This window comes from Saccopteryx leptura, chromosome 3 (genome assembly GCF_036850995.1).
Source record: "Saccopteryx leptura isolate mSacLep1 chromosome 3, mSacLep1_pri_phased_curated, whole genome shotgun sequence".
NCBI lineage: Eukaryota > Metazoa > Chordata > Mammalia > Chiroptera > Emballonuridae > Saccopteryx > Saccopteryx leptura.
Genome location: NC_089505.1, coordinates 102,223,358 through 102,248,588, shown reverse-complemented (window position 1 = coordinate 102,248,588; position 25,231 = coordinate 102,223,358). Strand labels below are relative to the sequence as shown.

General features: G+C 46.2%; 2 protein-coding genes across 3 annotated transcripts in view; both read left to right on the top strand.

Moving 5' to 3' along the window:
• Window positions 1-25,231, top strand: part of PAQR7 (progestin and adipoQ receptor family member 7) — a 373,180-nt gene that overhangs the window by 252,900 nt on the left and 95,049 nt on the right. The gene's annotated exons all lie outside the window — the stretch shown is intronic.
• Window positions 1-25,231, top strand: part of PAFAH2 (platelet activating factor acetylhydrolase 2) — a 68,495-nt gene that overhangs the window by 7,619 nt on the left and 35,645 nt on the right. For both annotated transcript variants that reach the window (XR_010750211.1, XM_066375492.1), the window contains exons 2-10: window positions 1,446-1,586; window positions 2,531-2,684; window positions 3,469-3,565; window positions 7,390-7,458; window positions 7,820-7,952; window positions 8,945-9,058; window positions 15,039-15,130; window positions 17,143-17,313; window positions 19,031-19,185. Coding sequence is in view for 1 of the 2 variants with exons in the window: in XM_066375492.1 (XP_066231589.1) it covers window positions 1,497-1,586; window positions 2,531-2,684; window positions 3,469-3,565; window positions 7,390-7,458; window positions 7,820-7,952; window positions 8,945-9,058; window positions 15,039-15,130; window positions 17,143-17,313; window positions 19,031-19,185 (1,075 nt within the window). In the remaining variant the exon portion in view is untranslated. The remainder of the gene's footprint in view (window positions 1-1,445; window positions 1,587-2,530; window positions 2,685-3,468; window positions 3,566-7,389; window positions 7,459-7,819; window positions 7,953-8,944; window positions 9,059-15,038; window positions 15,131-17,142; window positions 17,314-19,030; window positions 19,186-25,231) is intronic.

Sequence of the window (25,231 nt, the reverse complement as noted above, 5' to 3'; positions counted from 1 at the left end):
CTCTTAACCATCAAACTGAAATCCTGGGCTCTATTCTTACATCCTGTACCCACTCTTCCTCTGAATACTGACCAGGGGATACCAAGGGCTGATTGGCTCAGGTCAGTTTAGGACCAACTCTAGAGGTTAGGAATGGTTCAGCCATAATCAAATCACAGCTACTGTGTAAGAAGGCAAGATAGAATGGATATTGAGAAGTTTGACGACGTCCTCCACATTAACAGCCATATTACTGAGCTGGTTCTGCTAGCTGTATGTTCTTGAGTAAACTACCTGCCTTTATCAAACATCATTTTCCTCATTTGTAAGATGAGATAACAGTACATATCTCAGAGGATTGTTGAAAGGATTCAATTAAATAGTCCATGTAAGCACTTTAGTGTAGCTCCTGGCACAGAGTGTAGTGATGGTGGTGGTGCTGGTGGTGATGAGACTGAAGGATGGGGCAGTGGCGTCGGCCCCAGTGTAGGAAGCAGCCACGTTCCAAAAGTGTTCTCTAGTCGGAAGCACACACAGCTGCCACGTTGAAGGCTCCTGTTTGAGCTACTGCCCCATCATACTCTTTACTCTCTACCCTGTTTTGCTCTTATATTATGTCCTGTATAGAAATGCTTTCCTTTTTCTTCCCTGCCACTAAGTCTTCCTCATATTTCAAGGCCCAGTGTAAGTGCCACCATTATAGTCAATTTTTTAGGTCAGTGATTCTGTAAATGTACAGTTAGTTGGCCTTGAACAATGTGAGGAGTTAGGGGTCCGACCCCTCATGCAGTTGAAAATCTGTGCATAACTTTTGACTTCCCCAAAACTACAGTTGTGCCTCAGTATCTTGAGGAGATTGGTTCCAGGACCACGCGCCCCGCCCCTGAAGAGAGCAAGATCTGCCGGTGCTCAAGTCCCTTTTATAAAACGGTGTAGAACAATGCATACAGCCAGCCCTCCGCATTCATGTGTTCCCACATACGGATTAAAAATGCTATTTTTGATCTGTGGTTGATTGAATCTGAGGATGCAAAACCTAGAGAAAGGGATGACTGACTGTATACTTATTGAAAAAAGTGCATGTATAATCAGGAACATGCAGTGCAAACTGTTGTTCAAGGGTCACCTGTGTTACCGAGTCTCCCCATGAGCAGGATCGGTAAGGGTTAACCCCTGCAGCAGTTACTGCTGAGCTGGGCCAGATAAACACTTAGTGGGTTTTGAGGAGCATGGAAGCTGTCTCTGCTCTTCATAGTCATCCCCTCACCACTTCCTCTCCCAACAACAAACGCTCCCCTAACCCTTGGCAAAGGCACTATAGCAAAGGAGATGATGTGGAAGATTGAGTGAGTCACTGGCAGGGAGGATGGGTGATAAGGAGGGGGGACAGCGGTGGCAGATGACATGAATAAGCAACAGGAAGCTCAGGGAACCAGCAAATGGTTGTTCTGTGTTCCACCCTCCAGCCATCAAGGTCAGTACTGCCCACGTTGTTGTTCGAGTCAACTGGTGATGAGATGGGGGTCAACCAGTCTGTGGGCTTTCCACCTGTCACAGGACCCCACCACGTGGGCTGCGGGGATGTGATGGAGGGCCAGAGTCCCCAGGTAAGTGTCGCCAGCTCCATCCTTGCGCATCTACACTGCTTCTGCCTGCAAAGTGACTTGTCAGTAGCCAGTCTGATGGTGCACTTCCATCAGAAGTGCATGGGGGAACAATGGGTTAGTGCTGGTCTGGATTGGGTTATAGAGCTCCAGATCTGTTTTCCCTGTTTTTCGTCCTCTCAGTAGAACTTACGGGTTCTTTTTCCAGCTAGAAGGAAAGAGGGCACTGGCTTCAAAGGCAGCTTGCAGATCCTGTCACCTCTCACGAGAGCACATACCTGATCCTGGAAAGGTTTTTGACCTCATATGAATCTGAGTGTATGGGAGGAAGAGCAGTGGACCATGTGCCATTGGCCACTGACTTTCAACCTAGATGGGAAGACAGTTGTCTTTCTCTCTTCCTGTCTTTGTTTACTTTTCCCTCCTGCTTTGATTCCAGACTTTTCTTCCATCAGTTCCTAGGTCCTTCTGTGCTGGCCCTTGGACTTCCCTCTCCCTTGTGAGAGGCCGTACTTCCTGGTACCCTCTTACGGACTCCTGTGTAAAAGGAGTGTGCTGCCGCTTCCCAAGGGCCGGCTGGAGGCGACCCACCTGTGGCTCCATTCAGCATGAAGGCTAACCTTACTCCTGGGGTTCCTCCAGGTCTGGGCTCAGGGCCGGATTTACATTTTTTGGTGTCCTAAGCACTGAAAATATTTTAGTGCACCCCCAGATGTAATACAAAATACAGTTGGCTATTTGAAATAACATAAGCCTTATGTGTACTTTAAAAATAAAATAGCCTCTTTCTGGATTTTTGGAATGCACAATTCAGGTATGTGAATCGAAGCTCAAGTTTTTCCATTTTGGTATTTTGCTTGTGACCCTAACACCTACTGAGTGTCCGTGGGGAAATCTTGCGGTGCTTGGGCTTCTTGCTCTAAGAAGCTGTTCTTTTCTTCCTACAGGGGAGCTTCTTTAGACTCTTCTACCCCTGTCAGGAGGGAGAGGAGACCGTGGAACAGCCCCTGTGGATTCCCCGCTACGAGTACTACACTGGCCTGGCCGAATACCTGAAGTTCAACAAGCGCTGGGGGGCTTTGCTCTTCAACATGGCTGTGGGTAAGAGCTGGTCTCATCCCTAGATGCCTTCCCAGCTTCTTGGTTGTGTTCCTAGGAGGTCCCTAGGTACCTTACAGCTTTCATTGTCCAGCTCTTTTGTAGTGAGGCATCCATTAGCCAGCATGGTATGTGGACAATTGAGAGAGAATTATATACTAAGAACTTTTATTATAGATTGTCCTGGATTCGAGTCCAGACTTTATCATTTATTCGATGTAGGCCTTGGGAAAGTTATGTAGCCTGCCTGAACCTGCCTTTGCAGGTTTCCAGTCTGGGATGTATGTACAGCTTCTAGTGCAGTGCTTGGGACGGAGAGTGTCCCACAAATGGTGGCTGTTACTCATGTATTCAGCATGTAATTCCCACTCTGTGCCAGCTGGGCAGATCAAAGAACCATTCTTAACCACCAAAGAGCATACTGCTTTCTGCAGCTCCCCCCCCCCAGCTCTCTCCTCTTCCGTGGGGGTCTCACTGAATCATCCACCCCCTGGAAGGCTCCACCATTAGGAACTCTACCCACTCACTACCTTAGAATCTCGGGGATTTAGCCCCTGGTTGTTCAGTATGTCCCAGTTGGGTTTATCTTCCCATTTTCTATTGTGTTTATGCTTTCTAGGGAGTAAAACAGGAAAGACAAGGTGATTGGTTGCCCTGGGTTGCTCAGGGGTACGTGGTGGTCCTCCAGAAGGAGGGACATGTGTTCCCACACATGCCTATGCCCAGGCTACCCTTGGGATTACAGCTTTTGGACAGCCAGAGATTCTACAGCTTGTGTCTCTGCTAGGGTCTTGTCGCCTGCCTATTAGCTGGAATGGCCCCTTTAAGACAAAGGACTCTGGTTATCCCTTGATCATCTTCTCTCATGGCCTGGGAGCCTTCAGGTAAGAGCTTCTCTCCCTTAGACCTTGTCATATTCCTTGCCTAATGACAGCTGCTGAGTCTTATTCTCAAAGGGCAGAGAAACAGACATTTTCGTCTGCCAGCTGTCTTACCCACCATCTGCTTCATTCCATAGCCTTGGGTCACCTTCTCTTGAAGGCCTTCCCTAGGCTCCTTTCACCCGGTGGAGCCTTTCAGCAGGCTTTTCATGTTCCAGCATTTATATAAATTGACACTTTTAGCTAGCTTTCTTCCTGTTTAACAGCACAGAAGTATTAGAAAGAGTTTGAGCTTTATAGTCAGAGTCGTATATTCAACATATATTGACGGATAACTGCACTGATGTAGCAGTGATGAGATAGACTCGCTTCCTACCCCTGTGGAGTTCTCAGCCTCCCCTTTAAATCCCAGCCATATCTCCTGCACTCTGCGTGAGCTTGGGACAGTTGTCGAACTCTGAGTCTAGATTTCAGGGTGGTTTGTGAGGATTCAGTTAGCCTGGCACTCGGTAGGAGTACACACGCAGCCCTCTCGGTTTCTACTAGAGGAATGCGATGGTGAACTATAACATCTCTTTTATGAGACTTCGGCAGACTCAGGCCTAAGTTTTCTCAGTATCCAGTCATTAGTCTTTCCATGAATTCTGATTTCTGCACCTTGGCCTGTTATTTAGCTTAACAACTGTAGTACGTATGTCCATATTTAAACCTGTGAATGTTCTCTACATTCATTCACCAGCATATAAGTCTAGAGTGTTACACATGTCAAAGGCATCTATTTTGTTTATTTTATTGATTTTAGAGAGAGAGGAAGGAAGGAAGAGAGAGAAACATCAATTTTGTTGTTCCACTTATTTATGCATTCATTGGTTGATTCTTATATGTGCCCTGATTGGGGATCAAACTCACAACTTTGGCATATCTGGAAGATGCTCTAATCAACTGAGCTAATTGGCCAGGGCCTGGCTTCCATTTCTGAGGATGTCTCATGACCCAGGGTGGCTATTTTAGCTCTAGCCATTACATCTATGTTCAAGGCAATAGGAAGGAAAAGAAGGGAGAACTCTCCTTTTTAAGGAGATTTCCTGAAAGTTCTGTCTAATACGACTGCTTACATCCCATTGACTAGAGCTGCTCTGTCCATTATCATAGCCCCTCGCCATATGTAGCTGTTGAACATTTGAAATATGGCTGGTCCAAACTGAGTGTCCAAACTGTAAATATGAAATGCACACTGGATTTCAAAGACTTCATATTAAAAAAGAAAAAGTAATAAAATACTACTTCATTTAAAAATGTTTTGATTTTATGTTGAGATGACTGTGTTTGGCTACATTGAGTTAAATATATTACTAAAATTAATCCCACCTGTTTCTTTTTACTTTTTTTTTTTTTTGTATTTTTCTGAAGTTGGAAACAGGGAGGCAGTCAGACAGACTCCCGCATGCGCCCAACTGGGATCCACCCGGCATGCCCACCAGGGGGCGATGCTCTGCCCATCTGGGGTGCCGCTCTGTTGCAACCAGAGCCATTCTAGCACCTGAGGCGAGGCCATGGAGCCATCCTCAGCGCCCGGGCCAACTTTGCTCCAATGGAGCCTCGGCTGCGGGAGGGGAAGAGAGAGACAGAGAGGAAGGAGAGGGGGAGGGGTGGAGAAGCAGATGGGCACTTCTCCTGTGTGCCCTGGCCGGGAATCGAACCCAGGACTCCTGCACTCCAGGCCGACGCTCTACCACTGAGCCAACCAGCCAGGGCTCTTTTTACTTTTAAAATATATATCTACTAGAAAATTTTAAATTACTGAGTATAGTACTATATATTTTTTAATTTTTTTTTTTTTTTTTTTTTTTTTTTTTTTTTTTACAGAGACAGAGAGTGAGTCAGAGAGAGGGATAGATAGGAACAGACAGACAGCAACGGAGAGAGATGAGAAGCATCAATCATTAGTTTTTCATTGCGTGTTGCAACACCTTAGTTGTTCATTGATTGCCTTCTCATATGTGCCTTGACCGCGGGCCTTCAGCAGACTGAGCAACCCCCTGCTGGAGCCAGTGACCTTGGGTTCAAGCTGGGGGGCTTTTGCTCAAACCAGATGAGCTCGGGCTCAAGCTGGCGACCTCGGGGTCTTGAACCTGGGTCCTCTGCATCCCAGTCCAACGCTCTATCCACTGCGCCACCGCCTGGTCAGGCTATTTTTTAATTTTTATTTTTTTAATTATACCTTGCATTTTTATTTTTTTTATTTTATTTACTTATTTTTAGAGAGGAGAGAGAGAGGGAGAGAGAGAAACAGAGAGAGAGAAGGGGGGAGGAGCTGGAAGCATCAACTCCCATATGTGCCTTGACCAGGCAAGCCCAGGGTTTCAAACCGGCGACCTCAGCATTTCCAGGTCGACGCTTTATCCACTGCGCCACCACAGGTCAGGCCAGTACTATATTTTTATTGCTGGGCTAGAACTTAAATCACACAGACAAACTTGACTATAGAGGAGGCTGGAAAATATCATATTTTATTTTATTTATTTTTTATTATATTTTTTTTAATTTTTAATAAAAGAAAAACGGGGAGGCAGACAGACTCCCGCATGCGCCTGACCGAGATCCACCCGACATGCCCACCAGGGGGCGATGCTCTGCCCATCTGGGACGTTGCTCTGTTACAACCAGAGCCATTCTAGCACCTGAGGCAGAGGCCACAGAGCCATCCTCAGTACCTGGGCCAGCTTTGCTCCAATGGAGCCTTGGCTGCTGGAGGGGAAGAGAGAGACAGAGAAAGGAGAGGGGGAGGGGTGGAGAAGCAGATGGGCATTTCTCCTGTGTGCCCTGGCTGGGAATCGAACACGGAACTCCTGCGCGCCAGGCCAACGCTCTACCACTGAGCCAACCGGCCAGGGCTGAAAATGTCATATTTTAAAGACATCACAATGTTTTTAGCTGAAAATTAGATTCTGTTATTAACGAGGAAGGGGAAAGGTGTCTGCGGTGGGCAGTTAGCAGTGTCTACCGTATTCCTTTTCTTCCTGTAAAGTTGGAGAACAGACAAAAATACCACATGCTGAATCACAGATGCATATTTGTATATTAAAGAGATAGCCAGCCCTGGCCAATTGGTTCAGTGGTAGAGCGTCATTCTAGTATGCGATGTCTCGGGTTCGATTCCCACTCAGGGCACACAGAAGAAGTGCTCATCTGCTTCTCACCCACCCCCCTCACTTCTGTCTCTCTGTCTTTCTTCCCCTCCTGCAGCCATGGCTCAATTGGAGTGAGTAGGCCCCAGGCCCTGAGGATGGCTCCCTGGCCTCCACCTCAGATGCTAAGAGCTCAGTTGCTGAGCAATGGAGCAAGGGCCCCAGATAGGCAGAGCATCCCCCCTAGTGGGCTTGCCCCGTGGATCCCAGTCAGGGTGCATGTGGGAGTCTGCCTCTGCTTCCCATCCTCTCACTGAATAAAAAAAATAATAAATAACCAGAGCCCCTATCCTCAAGGTGCTTACTAACTAATTTGGATACATACAGTATAATAATAAAAATGCAGTTGTTGAAGTAGCCAAACTGTATTGTGGGGTGGGGGTGGGGGTGTATGTGCAAATGGGTGTCAGTGTATAGGGTTGGAAACCACCATGGGTTGGTTTGCACAGGCTTCCTAGAGGAGGACACTTGGAGCCTTGGTGAGAACGGGGGTATTGTGGCTGGAGAAGGCACCTTGAGAGAGCTGCTGCAACTTCCTTCATTCAATCTTTTGAGATGATCACTAGCAGAGAATGGTTAGAACGGGGGCTAAGGGCCATTTTTCTGATCACTTTTCTCTGTTCCTTTCTGAATCTCTAGGACACTATATTCAGCCTTCTGCATGGAGCTGGCGTCCCATGGCTTTGTGGTCGCTGTGCCAGAGCACAGGTGAGGGATGACAGTCATAGTGAACTATCATGGGTTGGGTGCTGACAGTGGGCTAGGTTCCAGGTTAGTCCCCTAATCCTCACAACAACCATGCAAGTGTTGTATCCATTATAAAAGTGAAGAAACCAAGGTTCAAAGATGTTATATAACTTGCTGAAAGTGACACAGCTGAGTTGAGGTTCAAATCCAAGTCAGTCTCCAAAATCCATGTTTTTTCTGCTCTCCTACGCCTGCCGCAGATCGTTTTCCCTGTTAGCTGAAGGATGATCCAGTGTCTTGGCGGAAAAGGAGGATTTGGTAAAGGGGAGAAATAAGCTCAAGAGTGTCTTCTGGTTTCTCCCTGGTGGCATGTGTATTTCAGGGATGGGTCGGCTGCGACCACCTGTTTCTGCAAGCAGGCCCCAGAAGAGAACCATGAGTTGATGGAGGAGGAATGGATTCCCTACCGTCAAATTAAGGAAGGGGAGAAGGAATTTCATGTTCGGAATAGCCAGGTACACTTGGGCCGGTTTGGGATAAAGAATTAATAAGCCTGTCCTCTCTGTACTACATTCACTAAGCAGACTTATCTGACCTTCGCTCTTGAAATCGCAGTCCTAGTGAGTCTGAGCTTGCCACATCAATATGAGAAGCATATGAGGTGTTAATCAAGACTCTTTATAATTGCAAGTGACAGAATTGATTGGCTTATGGAAGCAGGCTTGTAGGAGGGGCAAGACCACTGGAACCAGACTCAGATGCCATCAGGACTGGTTTTTCATTTTCATCCCTATGTCCTCTGCTGGTTGGTCTCATCTGCAGACTGGCTCACTTTATGAAGCTAGAACCACAGTACTTGACAGCTCTGAGCTTGCATCTGTTTGACATCGCCAACTGAGAGAATGGGACTGTTTTGAGGTTGCTCCCCTAGTCCCCACTCCTGCCGCAAGCTATGGTCTGAAAAATCCTGGAAAGAGACTCCTAAGCTGAGAAGAAGTACCAAAACGGGAAGTTCCCATCAGAAATACATTGTTAGGTGTTTTTTTTTTTTTTCTTTTGGGGTTTATTTTGCAGGGTGGGAGGCAATCCTCAAAGGCAGGGTTGACAGGAGAAGTAGAGTGGGTAAGTGCTAGGCAGACAAAAACAGTGGATGTGGACAATAAATGGGCAAGTAGAATCCAGTACTGGATTAATAATAAGAGCACCTTTATTTCCTTTTATTTTCAAAATGCCTTCATATACATTGTCTTACTTGGTTCTCCTGACAATCCCATGGGGGGTAGGTAGGTAGAGTGAACAGCAGGTCTGACTCCATTGTGCCATTAGGTGATGCTTATGTGAGCTGCTGAGCAGCAGCTGAGCCTTGCTCAGCGTGTGGGCCCACAGTGCTCGCTGAGATGTGGGGGAGGAAACGCCCCTGCATTCTTCCTTGGCTCCATAGGGGAGTGAGTTTCTAGCCAGATGGTTTGTAGTGTTCCCACTCCCACTGGGACTGTCTCTGTTGCAGGTGCATCAGCGGGTAAACGAGTGTATGCGGGTGTTTAGGATCCTGCGAGAGGTCGCTGCTGGGAAGACTGTCCTCAACATCTTGCCTGGTGGGTTGGACCTGATGACCTTAAAGGTATGAGAGTAACTGGTATGACCTGAGTTCATGTATTCATCAGGACTTTCTTAGTTACATGTGACAGGAACCTCCCTGACTTACTAGCTTAAACCAAAAGAGAATTTACTGGCTCAGATAACTAGGAAGACCAAAAGCAGACTGGCTTCAAGCCGGTGCAGTTATATCCAGTGTCTCAAACGTTACCATCAAAGCTCTGGCTCCATTCCTCTGTTGCAGTTCCATGCCGCCTGTGTGGGCTTCATTCTCACCAGAATCTCTCCATTAGGCAAGAAACATAGTTGCCAGTGCCCAAGCCTCCATTTCAGCTCAGCTCCAGATTTAAAAGGAAAAGAGACTGTTAGATTCCACTAATCTGGGGGAAGGCTGTAGCCCTGATTGGATCACATGCCTCTTTTGGGCAATCCCTGTGCGAGATGGATAGGGTAATCTGATTGGCCTGCCTAGGTTACACACCCACTTCTGACAGCCCCACAGGGCCACAAGGCTGAGGGAGATGGTCCCTTCCCCAAGGAAGGGCTTATCTGGCAGCAAAAAAACCCCTATATTCCCTACAGGCTAATTCCTTTCTTTGAGGGAACCCCAAGAATCCCCAAGAGGATAGAAACTACCCTGGCGGTTTGGTACATTACCCTCTCTCACCCAGTCTTTTCCCCTCCAATTTCAAAAGTAGCTTAGAGATCTAAGATATCACACAAAAACATAAAGGAAAAAGAAACAAAGAAGTTTTTTGACATTTTGATGTTTGTTCTTCCAGTTCTTTTAAAATGCATATCCTACATATATATTTGTATGTGCATTTAAAAAACAATGTTATTTAATACAAGCTGTTTTATGGCCTTTTTCTTTTTTTTTTTTTTTTCATTTTTCTGAAGCTGGAAACAGGGAGAGACAGTCAGACAGACTCCCGCATGCGCCCGACCGGGATCCACCCGGCACGCCCACCAGGGGGCGATGCTCTGCCCATCCTGGGCGTCGCCATGTTGCGACCAGAGCCACTCTAGCACCTGAGGCAGAGGCCACAGAGCTATCCCCAGAGCCTGGGCCATCTTTGCTCCAATGGAGCCTTGGCTGCGGGAGGGGAAGAGAGAGACAGAGAGGAAAGCGCAGCAGAGGGGTGGAGAAGCAAATGGGCGCTTCTCCTGTGTGCCCTGGCCGGGAATCGAACCCGGTCCTCCGCACGCTAGGTCGACGCTCTACCACTGAGCCAACCGGCCAGGGCCTTATGGCCTTTTTCTTCACTTAGCAAATATATATAAAACAACAATTACTGCTTTATGAGTACTTACAATGTAAGAGCCCCTCACACAAATGTACGTGGTCAGCATTATTATCTCTTCACATAGAAACCAAAGATCAAAGAGGCTGAGCATCTTCTCAAGGTTACACAGCTAAGTAAATGGTACAGTTAACATTTAAATTGGGGCTTTTGGATTCCAGGGACTGTGCTGTATGCCCCAAAGCCTCTTTGGAAAATACTTTTAAAGGTTCTGGTAAAGCTTTCCAGGGAGAAGCATCTCCAGGGAGATGGCTAGTAGGTAAGGCAGAACCTGAGATCTGGAGTCACCAACTGTTTCGTGTGTCTGTAGCCCCCACCAGGTAAGCAGGGCTCCCAGGCTCTGAAGTCCAGGCCCATGTGCCTGTGAGCCTGAGGCAGAGGTTGGGGAATGGCAGGCTATCAAATAGTTGGATTACTTAAGAGGTAGCCTTTGGGAGAAACACAGGATAAAAAAGGCCAAGTAAATATTCACTTATTAGATTGAGTAAGATCTGAAAATTGCCTACTCATTCTTGTTGGCAAAGCTCTGGGGAAGTAGTGCTCTCCTGCGTCGCCTGTGAAGGTACAAATTGCCTCATGCAGGGCAGTTTGGCAACAGCTGTTAACAATACAATAAAATGTACATATTTTTTGAACCAGCAATTTCTAGTTCTGGAAATTTATTCTACAGATACCTGCACACATACAACATGATATGTGTACAAGATAATTCATTTCAGTGTTGTCTGTGATAGAAAAAGATTGATAGTATCCTAAATGTTCAGTAGTAAGTGTACTAGTTTTAATAAATTATGGAACAATGGAGGTATTCGTTTGGCCAATGCTAATTGCTATACACAGAAACCCCAAATCTCAGTGGCTTAACATAGTAGAAATTTATTTCTCTCCAACATAAAGTCCCAAATGGGTGCTCCTGTGCATGGGGTGACTCAGGGATCCAGGTTTCTTTTATCTTATAGCTCTACCCTCTTCCACTTGGAAAACTCAGCTTCACTGTGTACATTAAGCCAGGAATGGGAAAGGGCATAGAGGATTGTACGAAAGAGTTTGTGTGGACCAGGCCTGGAAGTAGAGATTTCACTTGCATTCACATTCTGTTGGCTAGAACTGGGCCTCAAGGTTACATCTGACTCCTGGGAAATAGAGTCTAGCTATGTGTCCAAGAAGAAGAGGAACAGATTTGGTGATCAGTGGCTGTCTGTATGATGGTGAAATCAAATGTAGTTATAAAAGGAAGATAAGGAGGCCCTGGCCGGTTGGCTCAGTGGTAGAGCATCGGCCTGGTGTGCAGAAGTCCCGGGTTCGATTCCCGGCCAGGGCACACAGGAGAGGCGCCCATCTGCTTCTCCACCCCTCCCCCTCTCCTTCCTCTCTGTCTCTCTCTTCCCCTCCCGCAGCCAAGGCTCCATTGGAGCAAGGATGGCCCAGGCTCTGGGGATGGCTCTGTGGCCTCTGCCTCAGGCACTAGAGTGGCTCTGGTCGCAGCATAGTGATGCCCAGGATGGGCAGAGCATCGCCCCCTGGTGGGCGTGCCGGGTGGATCCCGGTCGGGCGCATGCGGGAGTCTGTCTGATTGTCTCTCCCCGTTTCCAGCTTCAGAAAAATACCAAAAAAAAAAAAAAAAAAAAGAAGATAAGGAAGCTCTCTATGTACTAACATTATTATGTAAAAAAGGTAAGAGATTAACATCCCTTGTGTAGCCTGACCAGGCAGTGGCGCAGTGGATAGAGCATCAGACTGGAATGTGGAGGACCCAGGTTCGAGACCCCGAGGTCGCCAGCTTGAGCGTGGGCTCATCTGGTTTGAGCAAAGCTCACCAGCTTGGACCCAAGGTTGCTGGCTCAAGCAAGGGGTTACTCGGTCTGCTGTAGCCCCACGGTCAAGGCACATATGAGAAAGCAATCAATGAACAACTAAGGCAGGGGTAGTCACCTTTTTATACCTACCGCCCACTTTTGTATCTCTGTTAGTAGTAAAATTTTCTAACCACCCACCGGTTCCACAGTAATGGTGATTTATAAAGTAGGGAAGTAACTTTACTTTATAAAATTTATAAAGCAGAGTTACAGCAAGTTAAAACATATAATAATAACTACTTACCAAGTACTTTATGTCAGATTTTCGCTAAGTTTGGCAGAATAAATCTTTATAAAACAACTTACTATAGTTAAATCTGTCTTTTTATTTATACTTTGGTTGCTCTGCTACTGCCCACCAAGAAAACTGGAACGCCCACTATTGGGCAGTAGGGAACAGGTTGACTACCACTGAACTAAGGTGTCGCAACGAAAAACTAATGACTGACGCTTCTCATCTCTCTTCATTCTTGTCTGTCTGTCCCTGTCTATCCCTCTCTCTGACTCTCTGTCTCTGGTAAAAAAAAAAAAATCCCTTGTGTAAAAAGCAGCAAGTATATATTTATGTTTACCTGTGTATGCATTAGTAAGCTCTGCAAAGACACATAAGAAACTTACCTGTTTGGGGGCAGGGAGTGGCCCTATGTGGAAAGGAAATGTGGTAGGTGGGAAACTTCTATATACTTCTGATATTAGAGTTACATTAGCCTATAAAAATACCTGTACAGGCCACCAACCAAGTTGCTGACCTGGAGGCATTGAGAAAAGAGGGAGAATTTAGATACAAAGCCTTAGGATAGAAATTGGGAAGAACAGGGTTCAGGGCAGAGGCTGGGCAGCAAAGCCTCCAGAGATTCCCCAAGCCCCTGAACAGACAGCTGCACTGGCTTTTTATGTAACTATGTCCTGAAGGCTTCTAGGGACAGCTAGAAATAGATACGTGCAGAGCATGTTTGAGCAGGCACATGCCCTCTCTGCTGCATCAGTCAGGACAGAGATCCAGGGGAAGTAGAATCTGAGTTAGTTTCTCTACAACAGGCCTTACTTCAGAGCAAAGGGGACAGGCAGCAGGGGCTCCCTCATTCTGTCCTTTTTTTTTTTTTTAGCGGGGTGGGGGACGACAAACAGACAGGAAGGGAGGGAGATGAGAAACGTCAATTCTTCATTGCGGTTCCTTAGTTGTTCATTGCTTTATTTCTCATATGTGCCTCGACTGGGGGCTACAGCAGACCGAGTAACCCCTTGCTTGAGCCAGCGACCTTGGGCTCAAGCTGGTGAGCTTTGCTCAAACCAGATGAGCCTGCGCTGAAGCTGGCGAGCTTGGGGTCTCAAACCTGGGTCCTCTGCGTCCCAGTCTGACACTCTATTCACTGCACCACTGCCTGGTCAGGCTTCCCCATTCTGTCCTTGATCTGGTACATGTGTCATCCCATTGGACCAGATAAGTGGAACAATAAATTAATGTTTCTCTCTCAAATCAATAAATAAATTTGAAAAATAATAAATGTTACCAATTTTAAAAAAAGAGAGACAGGGCCTGATCTGTGGTGGCGCAGTGGATAAAGCGTCGACCTGGAAATGCTGAGGTCGCCGGTTCGAAACCCTGGGCTTGCCTGGTCAAGGCACATATGGGAGTTGATGCTTCCAGCTCCTCCCCCACTTCTCTCTCTCTGTCTCTCCCTCTCCTCTCTAAAATGAATAAATAAAAATTAAAAAAAAAAAAAGAGGGATCTAGAGCAGCGATTTTCAACCTTTTTCATTTCACGGCACACATAATAAATTACTAAAATTCTGCAGCACACCAAAAAATATATTTTGCCAATCTGACAGAAAAATAGGTATAATTTTGATTCATTTCTACCAGGTGGCTATTGTGTTGGCTATTGTCATTTTTTAATTTAACAATCTAAGGGAAAAAAGAAGTCAGTGTCGCTGTCTAAATAGGTTTTGCATGTTTTAAAAATTCTCACAGCATACCGGTTGAAAATTTTTGACCTAGAAGATAGAGTTCCTACCCTTTTTTAAAAAAAATTTATAAAGTGTTTATTTTTGCATCTGCAAACAGATGCTCTGAGACCCTAGTGGCATTAGCCAAGTTCTTACTCTTAATGTACTATTAGACTGGTAGGTCAGGTTGGAATCACATAATTAATATCAAGTCATTTACTCATAGATATTTGAATGTCTACTCTAGTCTAGGTTTTGTAGGGGGTAAGATTATAAAAATAAAGATAAAAAACATGGTTTTTAGAATTCTTGCCTACAGAAGGCTGTCAGTCCAGGGATTGCCTGAAAAGCTACTCTCCAGTGGAAGCTTCTTAATAGTGTGGGGTTGGTTGTAGGGGTTCACCCACTGAATTTTGCTTCTGTGTCATTGTCTCACGGTTCCTTCTTGTCTCTGAAGGATTCCTTTAAAAAGCACTCCTTGGCCCTGGCTGGTTGGCTCAGCGGTAGAGCATCGGCCTGGCGTGTGGAAGTCCCAGGTTCGATTCCCAGTCAGGGTACACAGGAGAAGTGCCCATCTGCTTCTCCACCCTTCCCCCTCTCCTTCCTCTCTGTCTGTTTCTTCCCCTCCCACAGCCAAGGCTCCATGGGAGCAGAGTTGGCCTGGGTGCTGAGGATGGCTGCTACATGGCCTCTGCCTCAGGTGCTGGAATGGCTCCGGTTGCAACATAGCAACTGCACAGATGGGCAGAGCATCACCCCCTGGTGGGCATGCCAGGTGGATCCCAGTTGGGTGCATGTGGGAGTCTGTCTGCCTGCCACCCCCTGATTCTCACTTCAGAAAGAAAAAAAAAAAGCACTCCTGAGTTTCTGACTGGGCTGAGTTCTCTGCTTTCCCCAGGACGGCATCAACATGAACTGTGTGGCTGTAATGGGACATTCATTTGGAGGGGCCACAGCTATTCTGGCTTTGGCCAAGGAGACCCAATTTCGGTGAGTTTCCCAGTGATGCTGCTGTTAGCTTTATACACCATTCATTTATTCAGGATGTATTTGTTTCACAAGTGTTTTGTGCTAGGCCTGTTTTGGGGGCTGGAGATTCAGTGGTGAATAAGAAAACAAGGCCTCTTGGTTTCATGGAATTTGTGGGAGGAAACAGACTAGTAAACAAGCTAACAGATAACCAAATTCTCAGCACCCAAGTGCAATGAAGAAAATGAAATACGCTGGTATGCTAGAGTATCTGGAGGCTTTTTTTTTTTTTTTAGAAAATAACATAAACCAAGACTTGAAAGGCAAAGAAGCCAGCCATATGAAGGTCTAAGGCAGGGGTCCCCAAACTACAGCCCGCGGGCCACATGCGGCCCCCTGAGGCCATTTATCCGGCCCTCGCAGCACTTCCGGAAGGGGCACCTCTTTCATTGGTGGTCAGTGAGAGGAGCATAGTTCCCATTGAAATACTGGTCAGTTTGTTGATTTAAATTTACTTGTTCTTTATTTTAAATATTGTATTTGTTCCCATTTTGGTTTTTTACTTTAAAATAAGATTTGTGCAGTGTACATGGGAATTTGTTCATAGTTTTTTTTTATAGTCCGGCCCTCCAACGGTCTGAGGGACAGTGAACTGGCCCCCTGTGTAAAAAGTTTGGGGACCCCTGGTCTAAGGGAAGATCATTCTAGGCAGAGGGAATAGCTAGTGCAGAGGCTCTGAGGTGGAAGGAAGCTTGCTATGTGTCAGTGTGGGAAGAACATAGTCAGTGAAGGCGAAGAGATTAAAGATGTGATCCGAGATAAACAGAGGCCAGATCACTGGGCTGTTGGTCAGAGAAAGGAAGTTAGATTTTATTCTAAGTTTGATGGAAAGGGGTTGAAGGATTTTAAGCAGAGAAAAAAAATCTGTACATGTAAAGAGATCCCTCTGGCTACTGTGTGAAGAATGGATTGTAGCGGGACAAGACTGAAAGCAAGGAGGCTATTTAGAGGGCGGCTCTTCTCAGAGTCAGGGTGAGAGAGGATGGATTTGCATTAGGATGGAGGTAGTGAGATGGAGAGATGTGAATGGAGTCAGAATATGTTTTAGAATTTCTAGGACCACATGATGCATGAAGTAAAGCAAAGAGAGAAATCAAGGTTTTTCATCTGTGTTATGTATCATTAGAGTGAAGATGATTGTCGTTTTCTGAGAGGGAGAAGACTGGAGGAGCATTTGGGGTGGGGGGAGGCTTATCTTAGGGCCTTAGTAATGCCCTTGGTTACTCTACTGCTTGATCACTGCTTGACAAACTGGCTAGATCTTTGGGTTGTGGCACTAAGGAGACTTTCCCTGACTCCCTTGAAATGTAGACTCTGGATTCACATAGCAACTTGTGCAATCAGGGTGCTTCACTGTATTTGTTACTTGTTCTGCTCTATCTCCCCTTCTCGGCTGGGAGCTCCTGAGAGCAGCAAGAACTGTGTCATTTATCTCTGTATTCAAGCCCAGGGCTAAGCACGCAGTCAGTACTCAGCGAATGTTGAATGAGTGATTAAATGAATGAAGTGCCTGCCCTCTGTGTAACTGAAGTCAGCTGCCTGAGAGTAGACCCAGGGGAAGAAGGTCTGATCCATGCCCTCAGCAAGTTTAAAATCTAGAAGGATCTTTGGTGGCAGGTGAAAGTGGTCTCTATTCAAGATTTTAACTGCCTGACCAGGCGATGGCGCAGTGGATAGAGCGTCGGACTGGGATGCAGAGGACCCAGGTTCAAGATCCCGAGGTCGCCAGCTTGAGCGTGGGCTCATCTGGTTTGAGCAAAGCTCACCAGCTTGGACTCAAGGTTGCTGGCTCGAGCAAGGGGTTACTCGGTCTGCTGTAGCCCCCTAGTCAAGGCACATATGAGAAAGATCTAACTAAAGAGTGTGGACCCTGCTACCTCCTTCTTGGCTTTCTGAACCTTCACCTCACTGAAGGAAGCTCACTGCCCTAACCACTTCTTTGTGGCAGTTCCTAATGTCTGGTTCTGTCTCAGGTGTGCAGTGGCTCTGGATGCTTGGATGTTTCCCCTAGAACGTGACTTTTACCCGAAGGCCCGAGGCCCCGTGTTCTTCATCAATACTGAGAAATTCCAGACAGTGGAGAGTGTCAACTTGATGAAGAAGATCTGTGCCCAGCACGAACAATCCAGGGTCATAACCGTCCTGTGAGTAAACCCCAAGGTCGCAATCCCCAGCGTCTTCTGCATTTTCTACCCAGCTACAGCTCCCTCCGTTACTTTTGGATTATCTAGAAGCTCTCCCTTTTGATGGAGTACCTGAGTGCTTCCTGAATTTTAAAATCTTAATTCCTTTAGAATTTCGTATTTGATTTTCTTCTCCACTTAGTTCTACCTACAGTGATTTCTTCGCTAGTTTATGTAACTTTATGTCAGAATTTACCTCTTGCTTTCTGGATAAAGGGTATAGTGGGATTGTGTGTTGGAGAGGGAGAAGTGAGGGTCTGGGTGGACTCCAGAGATCTATCACCTCATGTGGAAATTTTACTGGTCTTTTGAAGAAGGTAGACCTTTGACATACACAAGATAGATTTTTAGAGATTTTCATGACTATCTAAATTCAAGTATCTTCCAGAAACTATCTATATTCTGGCTAAGAGAAACCACATTCTCTTCACATCCTTCACCAGCACTATCAGATAGTTTTCTTTCAGAAGCTAATTTTCACAGAAAATATCATAGGTGTGGTCTAGAGCTCCAGGTGCAGGGCTGAAGGCTCACTGACAAGTCTCTGGCTTGCTCCTGTCCTGCACTTGAGCCTAACAGCATACATGCTTCAAGGGTTCCAGGCTCTGTTTCAGCGAAACAAGTAACTGCATGCCACAGACCTTTGGAATTACTCAGGTAGCTGAAATGCCAAATCCACAGCCCTGGAAGGCTAGGAATGCACTCACTATCAGCACTTCTTCCCTTGCTCCCCTTGGCTGGGCTCTCTTCCATGGGGCCGGCCCCTCCCCTTTCATGTCGCTTTCATGGCAACAGGAGACTCCTTGGGCGTTTCCTCAGCCAGTCAGATTCAGGGTAATTGTGACCCCTGGAGGGAAAAGAGGTGAGAGCAGTTGGGAACAGGTACACAGGGGGATTTAACTACTGGTAATGTATTCTTTCTTAAACTGAGTGCTGGACACTCAAGTATCTGTTATATTATTCTTATACCTTTTCATGTGCCTTTAAAAATACATTTTTTTTAAGTCAGATTTTTTTTGTTTTGTTTTGTTTTTTTGCTTGATATTAAAGTCTAGCATTTAGATTTTCCTTCCCTCGTTGATTTGGCTAATAATTTTAGTTATAAGTAATTTAGCTCAGAATGAACCTTGGGAAAATTTCACCTTTGCATTAAATGTATAATATTTGATATCAAAGGACTTAAATTCTAGTCCAGAAACCCTGTTTTGCAAGCACTTGCCCTCACTTAAATTCATTTTTCCTGTTTACTTTATGGCATAGTTCTGAAGACAGGAGCTGATAGGTTTTGTGAAGGTTTCAAAGTCACCAGGTAAAAACCATGGTGTTGTAGTTTATAATAACATAGGAATGGCAGGTGCTGCAGATGTGGCCTCCTTGCCCCAGTCCCTACTCCAGCTGACCCAGCCTTTTCCCCGCACTGTCAGACATTTTGCTCTAGGAGTTGAGACAGCTCTGAAGGCAGCACACCTGTATTCAGATTCTCTGTTCCGTACAAACTGTGTGACCTTGGGCAGATCATTTCTCTCCTGATTCTGTCAAAGGGGAAGACACTTCTCTTATTGTGAAAATTAAGTGAAATAATGCACATAAAATATCTTGCACATAGTAGGTACTTAAGAGATATTTGTGTGGCCTAGCCCCAGATCACTACCAGTTACTTCTTTTTCTTTTCCTCTAGTGGTTCTGTTCACCGGAGTCAAACTGATTTTACTTTTGTGGCTGGGACCTGGATTGGGAAATTCTTCTCCTCTCAGACCCGTGGGACCTTGGACCCCTATGAAGGCCAGGAGATTGTGGTGCGGGCCATGTTGGCTTTCCTTCAGAAGCACCTCGGTAAGGAAAGAACTGGGGCTTGTGGGGCAGCCACGGAGTCCTGAGATTTCCATGCATAGTGGTCTATACTGATGTGTCTCGGGTCAGGGAAACTTATGGCAAAAGGAAACCCCGACTAAAGGAGAGAGTTTCATAGAAATATAGAAAGAACACTTAGCAGGAAGTTTGCAGATCCTGACTCTGTCTCTGGCTACATTGAGATCCTGTAGTCTCTGACTACATTTAATTTTCTCTGAGCTGCGGTTTCTTCACTGTAAATGGAATACTCACCTCTCTCTACTCCAGTGGTTTTCCACCGCCAGTCCACAGACCAGTGTTGGTCTACCAGAAATTTTGTGCTGGCCACGATTTATAGACCCAATGATTACAGACTATAATCTTTTTTAAAATTTTTCTTTTTTGGTGGGGGGGTGACAGAGACAGAGAGAGGGACAGATAGGGACAGACAGGAAGGAAGAAAGATGAGAAGCATCAATTCTTCTATGTAGCACCTTAGTTGTTCATTGATTGCTTTCTCATATGTGCCTTGTTTGAGGGGCTACAGCAGACCGAGTGACCCCTTGCTCGAGCCAGAGACTTTGGGCTCAAGCTGGTGAGCCTTGCTCAAACCAGATGAGCCTGCACTCAAGCTGGCGACCTCCAGGTTTCGAACCTGGGTCCTCAGGATCCCAGTCCGACGCTCTGTCCACTGCGCCATCACCTGGTCAGGCTTAAAAATTGTTTTAGATGTTTGTTTTTAAAAATTTTCTTCAGATTATTGACTTTAGAGAGAGAGGAAGGGAGAATGAGAGAGAGACAGCAACATCAGTCTGTTCCTGTATGTGCCCTGACTGCGGATTGAGCCAGCAACTTCTGTGCTTCAGGACGATGCTCCAATCAACCAAGTTATTGGCCAGGCCAGACTCTGTAATCGTCATACAGCATCAGGGTGGTTAGCTCTTTCATGAACCAACATCGGTCCGTGGACTGGCGGTTGAAAACCACTGCTTGGCTCTACTACCTCTGTCCGAACTCATTTTCACTCACCTCATCTGTATTATGGAGGAGGTTATGATGATAAATAGGTTAAATTTGTAGAAATGCTTTAAAAAACAAAGCATGGAAGTATTATGACTAATGTCATAAATCACAGACAAGCGAAATGGCCAGGCCATGTCTAGCAGTCTCTGGTCCAGCCACCTGTGCTTAGGAGGTATCCTCTCATATCCTCCCTGCCACATGCTCAAGCAGCATGGGCACTGGCCTGCCACGAGGGTCAGCCCTCACCACCACGGGAAACTTTAATGGCTTTTAGAGTTGATATTCTAGTTAGGCTTTTTGGGGGTTAGAAGGACTAGAGATTCACTAATATACCTCAAGAAAAAAGGGGAGTTTGTTTATGAAAATCCACGTTGCCAGAATGGAAGTGCGATGTTCTGGGAACCAAGGTAGCTCATGGGACTGGCTCCCATCTTTCATGGGGGCAGTCTCTGTGTCCCTTCCTCTCATGACATCTGTTCGCTTTCCTCCTGTCTGCATTTTCTTTTCTTTTTTTTTTTTAATTTTTATTTTATTTTATTTTTTTACAGAGACAGAGAGAGAGTTAGAGTGAGGGATAGACAGGGACAGACAGACAGGAATGGAGAGATGAGAAGCATCAATCATTAGTTTAGAGTGAGGGATAGACAGGGACAGACAGACAGGAATGGAGAGATGAGAAGCATCAATCATTAGTTTTTCGTTGCGCATTGCGACACCTTAGTTGTTCATTGATTGCTTTCTCATATGTGCCTTCGACCGTGGGCCTTCAGCAGACCACGCAACCCCTTGCTTGAGCAAGCGACCTTGGGTCCAAGTTGGTGAATTTTTGCTCAAAGCAGATGAGCCCACGCTCAAGCTGGTGACCTCGGGGTCTCGAACCTGGGTCTTCCGCATCCCAGTCCAATGCTCTATCCACTGTGCCACCGCCTGGTCAGGCCCGTCTGCATTTTTCTTCTTTCTAATCCATATTTTTTCCCTTGCTGATAGCATCTGCTTATTCATACTTTCTGCTTCCTCATAACTTCTTACAACTTCAGTTGGCGTAAGCCACTCAAGGTTTGTTCTCTCCATCCTGTGGCAGCCTTTTCTCTTCAGTTCCACTGCTCACTGCCACATCTTCTTGGGATTCTTAGACCAGAGTCCCAAGATAAACAACAACTTGACTGTCTCAGTTTTTCTTTACCTGCCAAAACACATATAGGCCACTGCCCAACCTGGTGAAACCCAGAGCTCTCTTGATCCGATGTCCCCTTCTGATCCAATCAGGATGGAGTAGGCTACCCTTCTCTGCATGAGGGTGATCCTCAGCAGACGCTATGTGTAGGGCAGCTTCCTTTAGGAGGGAGCCAGGCTGCTGGCATTTCTAAGCTCTAACCTAAGGCTGACCTAAGACCAAGGTCTGATACTTTGTAACTCCTCCCTACTTGCCCTGGTTGTCCCCTCAAGAGCTACCCAAAGAAGCCTCAGACCCTTTAACATCCGGTGAATTCACCCATGGTGGCCCCTGTGTTTCTTGTTCATTAAGCTAAATGCCCACAGTCCATCCACCTGTTTCCCTGCAATTTGGCATGTTGCCATTTCTTTTTTTTTTCTTTTCTTTTTTTACAGGGACAGACAGACAAGAACGGAGAGATGAGAAGCATCAATCACTAGTTTTTTTTTTCCATTGTGCATTGGACACCTTAGTTGTTCATTGATTGCCCTCTCATATGTGCCTTGACCTTGGGCCTTCAGCAGACCGAGTAACCCCTTGCTCGAGCCAGCGACCTTGGGTCCAAGCTGGTGAGCTTTTTTGCTCAAACCAGATGAGCCCGCGCTCAAGCTGGCGACCTCGAGGTCTCGAACCTGGGTCCTCCGCATCCCAGTCCAGCGTTCTATCCACTGCGCCACCGCCTGGTCAGGCATGTTGCCATTTCTTATTGTCCTTTAATGTGTGGTGCCCTGGCTTGAACAGGACGTGCTAGACATGGGCTGACAGTGCCTGGAACAGCAGGACTGTCACCTCAGCTCTGGACACTAGCCTTCTTTCTGGATGAATGGCCCGAGTACATTAACATTTCCACCAAGGGCCTAACAAATTTGGTTTGGATTGAGTTTGCTTTTAAAACAATCTGTCCTATTATGAAAGTATTGACTTTTTAAACCTAAATTTGCATTTTTTTATATTTATGCCTGTTCGTTTCATCTTGCTTATCATCAACCATTGTACCAGCCTGGGGTTAGTCACTTTAGGGCTCATGGAGACCGTAAAGCCTCATTCTGATCATCTGGTAGAAGAGGACTAGGTCCATGTCTCAAGGCTTTTAAGGGGCCTGACTACACAGTCCTCAGCCTACTTTCCCCGATTTCTCTTAGGCACCATATCATTAGGTAGGAGCTAAAGATGACAGGGGAGCCCACCATGGCATGTTTGGCCTCCCGTTAGTAGCAGTGTCTTCTGACCCAAGAGACACATTACTGGACACCAGCAGAAGAGGAGGTGGAAGGCAGGGAGAGTCTTAGACAGTAGGAGGACTGTGGAGGACTTGCTTTATACCCCACCTTCCAGTGAGTACTTTAGATGCATTATCATGTACAGTCCTAAAGACAGCTCTTTCCAGTAGGTAATTTATTATTAACTCCATTTTATAGATGAGGATACTGAAGCTTTGAACATTTAAGTGATCTATAGACTGTTATTTGGTTACTAAGTAGCAAAGCCGGAATGCAATCCAAGCTGTCTGATTTGAAAGCCCATGTGCTTTGCCGAGACCAGCGCAGGGAAGTGAAGACCTGAGTGGGGGTGACGGAGAATGAAGGAAATCACAGAGACATAAATCAAGTTTGGGCCAGGTGAGTGGGGGTGACGGAGAATGAAGGAAATCACAGAGACATAAATCAAGTTTGGGCCAGGTGGGACTGTGCTCTGATGGAGACACACTGCCTCCAAGCCTGTTTTCAGCCTGGTGATCTCTTGGGGCTTCGAGCCTGGGTCCTTTGTTATCCCAGTCCAACACACCATACATTGTGTCACCGCTGACCCTGCTTTTTGGCGTCAATGCCACAAGCAGCCTTCAAGTTGACAGTGCCTGGAACAGCAGGACTGTCGCCTCTGCTCTGGACACTAGCCTTCTGGTTGAATGGCCGAGCAGGGCCTTTCTTCTGCTCTCAGCTGCATGCAGGCCGGACGCACTCAGATGCAGTGGCCTCTAAAGTGCTTAATTGCCCTACTATTCTGCCAGTGACTCCGATGACCAGTGGATACGCTCAGTCTTCAGGTGACACAGCGGACAGGGACCTAACTCTGGATAGGAGGGAGAAGACAGCTGGAAAAGGAGGCTCCCTAGGCAAAGTGATGCTTGTCTTTTATCTTAACAGGTGATTACGATTCACCAAGCAAAGAAGGGGTAAGGGTCTTCAGACAGAAGGCACAGAGCTTCTGTGGGCCTGGCCAGTTTTGAGAAACTATGTATAGTGTATCTGGAGCTCGGGATAGTGAATTGTTAAAAGATGAAGGTAGGAAAATGTCCAGAAGCCAGATCTAGAAGCCCATGTATTTGCTGAAATAAGTCTGAATGTCGTGCCATAGGCTGAGAGTCCTTGGGTTCTGAGCAGGGGTGTCATGATTAGACTTGTATTTGCAATCTGGCTGCATCATGGAGGATAGGCAAGACGGGGCAAGTGGAGAGGCAGAGGCCCAGGTGGGAATATCTAGCTGATAAGAGATAAGACAGTCTGAAAAAAGGCAGAGGCCCTCTGCTAGGGTTAATTAGCTCTACAACGAGAGAAAAGCTTTTTGGTGGCTGTACAGTACATTGTCTCATGGGAAAGTAAAAATACCATATTTCCCCATGTATAAGATGTGCCTTAATTTTAGGGCCTGAAATTTGGGGGGAAATGTATTACATAAAGTTATTGAACTCAAATTTTATTCATCATAAAATTCATACGACTCCTCATCATTGTCAAAACTCCCATCCATTAGCTTGTCCTCATCTGTGTCTGATGACAAATCACTGTCTTCATATATTGCCTCGTCCTCAGTTCCATCTATGGCATTTGAAATGCCACACTTCTTAAATGACTTGACAGCCACTGTAGAAGACAGTTTTTAGACCCCAAATTTTTAGAAAAAGGTGTGTCTTATACATGGGAAAATATGGTAGGTTGTAGGTGGCTGAGCTGAACCTCGCACCAATCCTAAAAAAAATACCCCTGGAAGCACATACCCCCAGTGGGGTTATCATCTTCCATTGAGGTCGGTGCTTCCTTCATACCAACCATATGCAGCTCCTGCCTCCACCTATTCATCCTATTCATCCTCTCTTCCACTCTGCTGGGAGACTGTTTCACACCTTCTCCTTTCCCATCAGGCCTCCAACACCTCCTCCCCTTTCCTGTCTCTCAGCTGATTAACTTTGCCTACTTCACCAAGAAAAGGGAAGCAATCAGGACTTCCTCAGATCCCAGCCTACCCACCTTCGTGCCTACTCAGCTTTCCCTCTGGTTGCTAACGTTTCCTGCTCCGCTCCCTCCCTAGGGCCAGCCGCTCCCCCAGTCCCAGATTTCATCCTTTATGATCTGCTGAGATAGTTGTGTCAGCAATTCTTTTCTCTCTACCTTGGGCTGTCAATTTCTCTCTCTCTACTGGTTCATTTCAGGCTGAAATTTCTCTGAAAAAAATATCTCTCTTGACTCCTGTTCCTTCTAACAGCAAAACTCCTCCAAAGACTCTTCGTGTTTTCTGATTCTTCTCTTCCCATCCTCCTTTAAACCCCTTCCAGTCAGGGTTTAGCCTCCCACTTCTTCATTAAAACTGCTTTTGTCAAGGTTGCTAGTGACGTTCACAGTGCCAAGTGCAGCAGTCAGTCCTCATTCCTCAGCTCATGGGAACTCTGAGCCTCCTCGCAGAGGTGACAGTGCCATCCTTCCCAGACACCACCCTGATTTTCTCCCATCTCAGTATCAGCCCCTCCATGGCCTACTTTGCTGCTTCAGGGCTCAGTGCTTGGACCTCCTTTCTGTCTCTGTGCCCTGTTGTCATCTA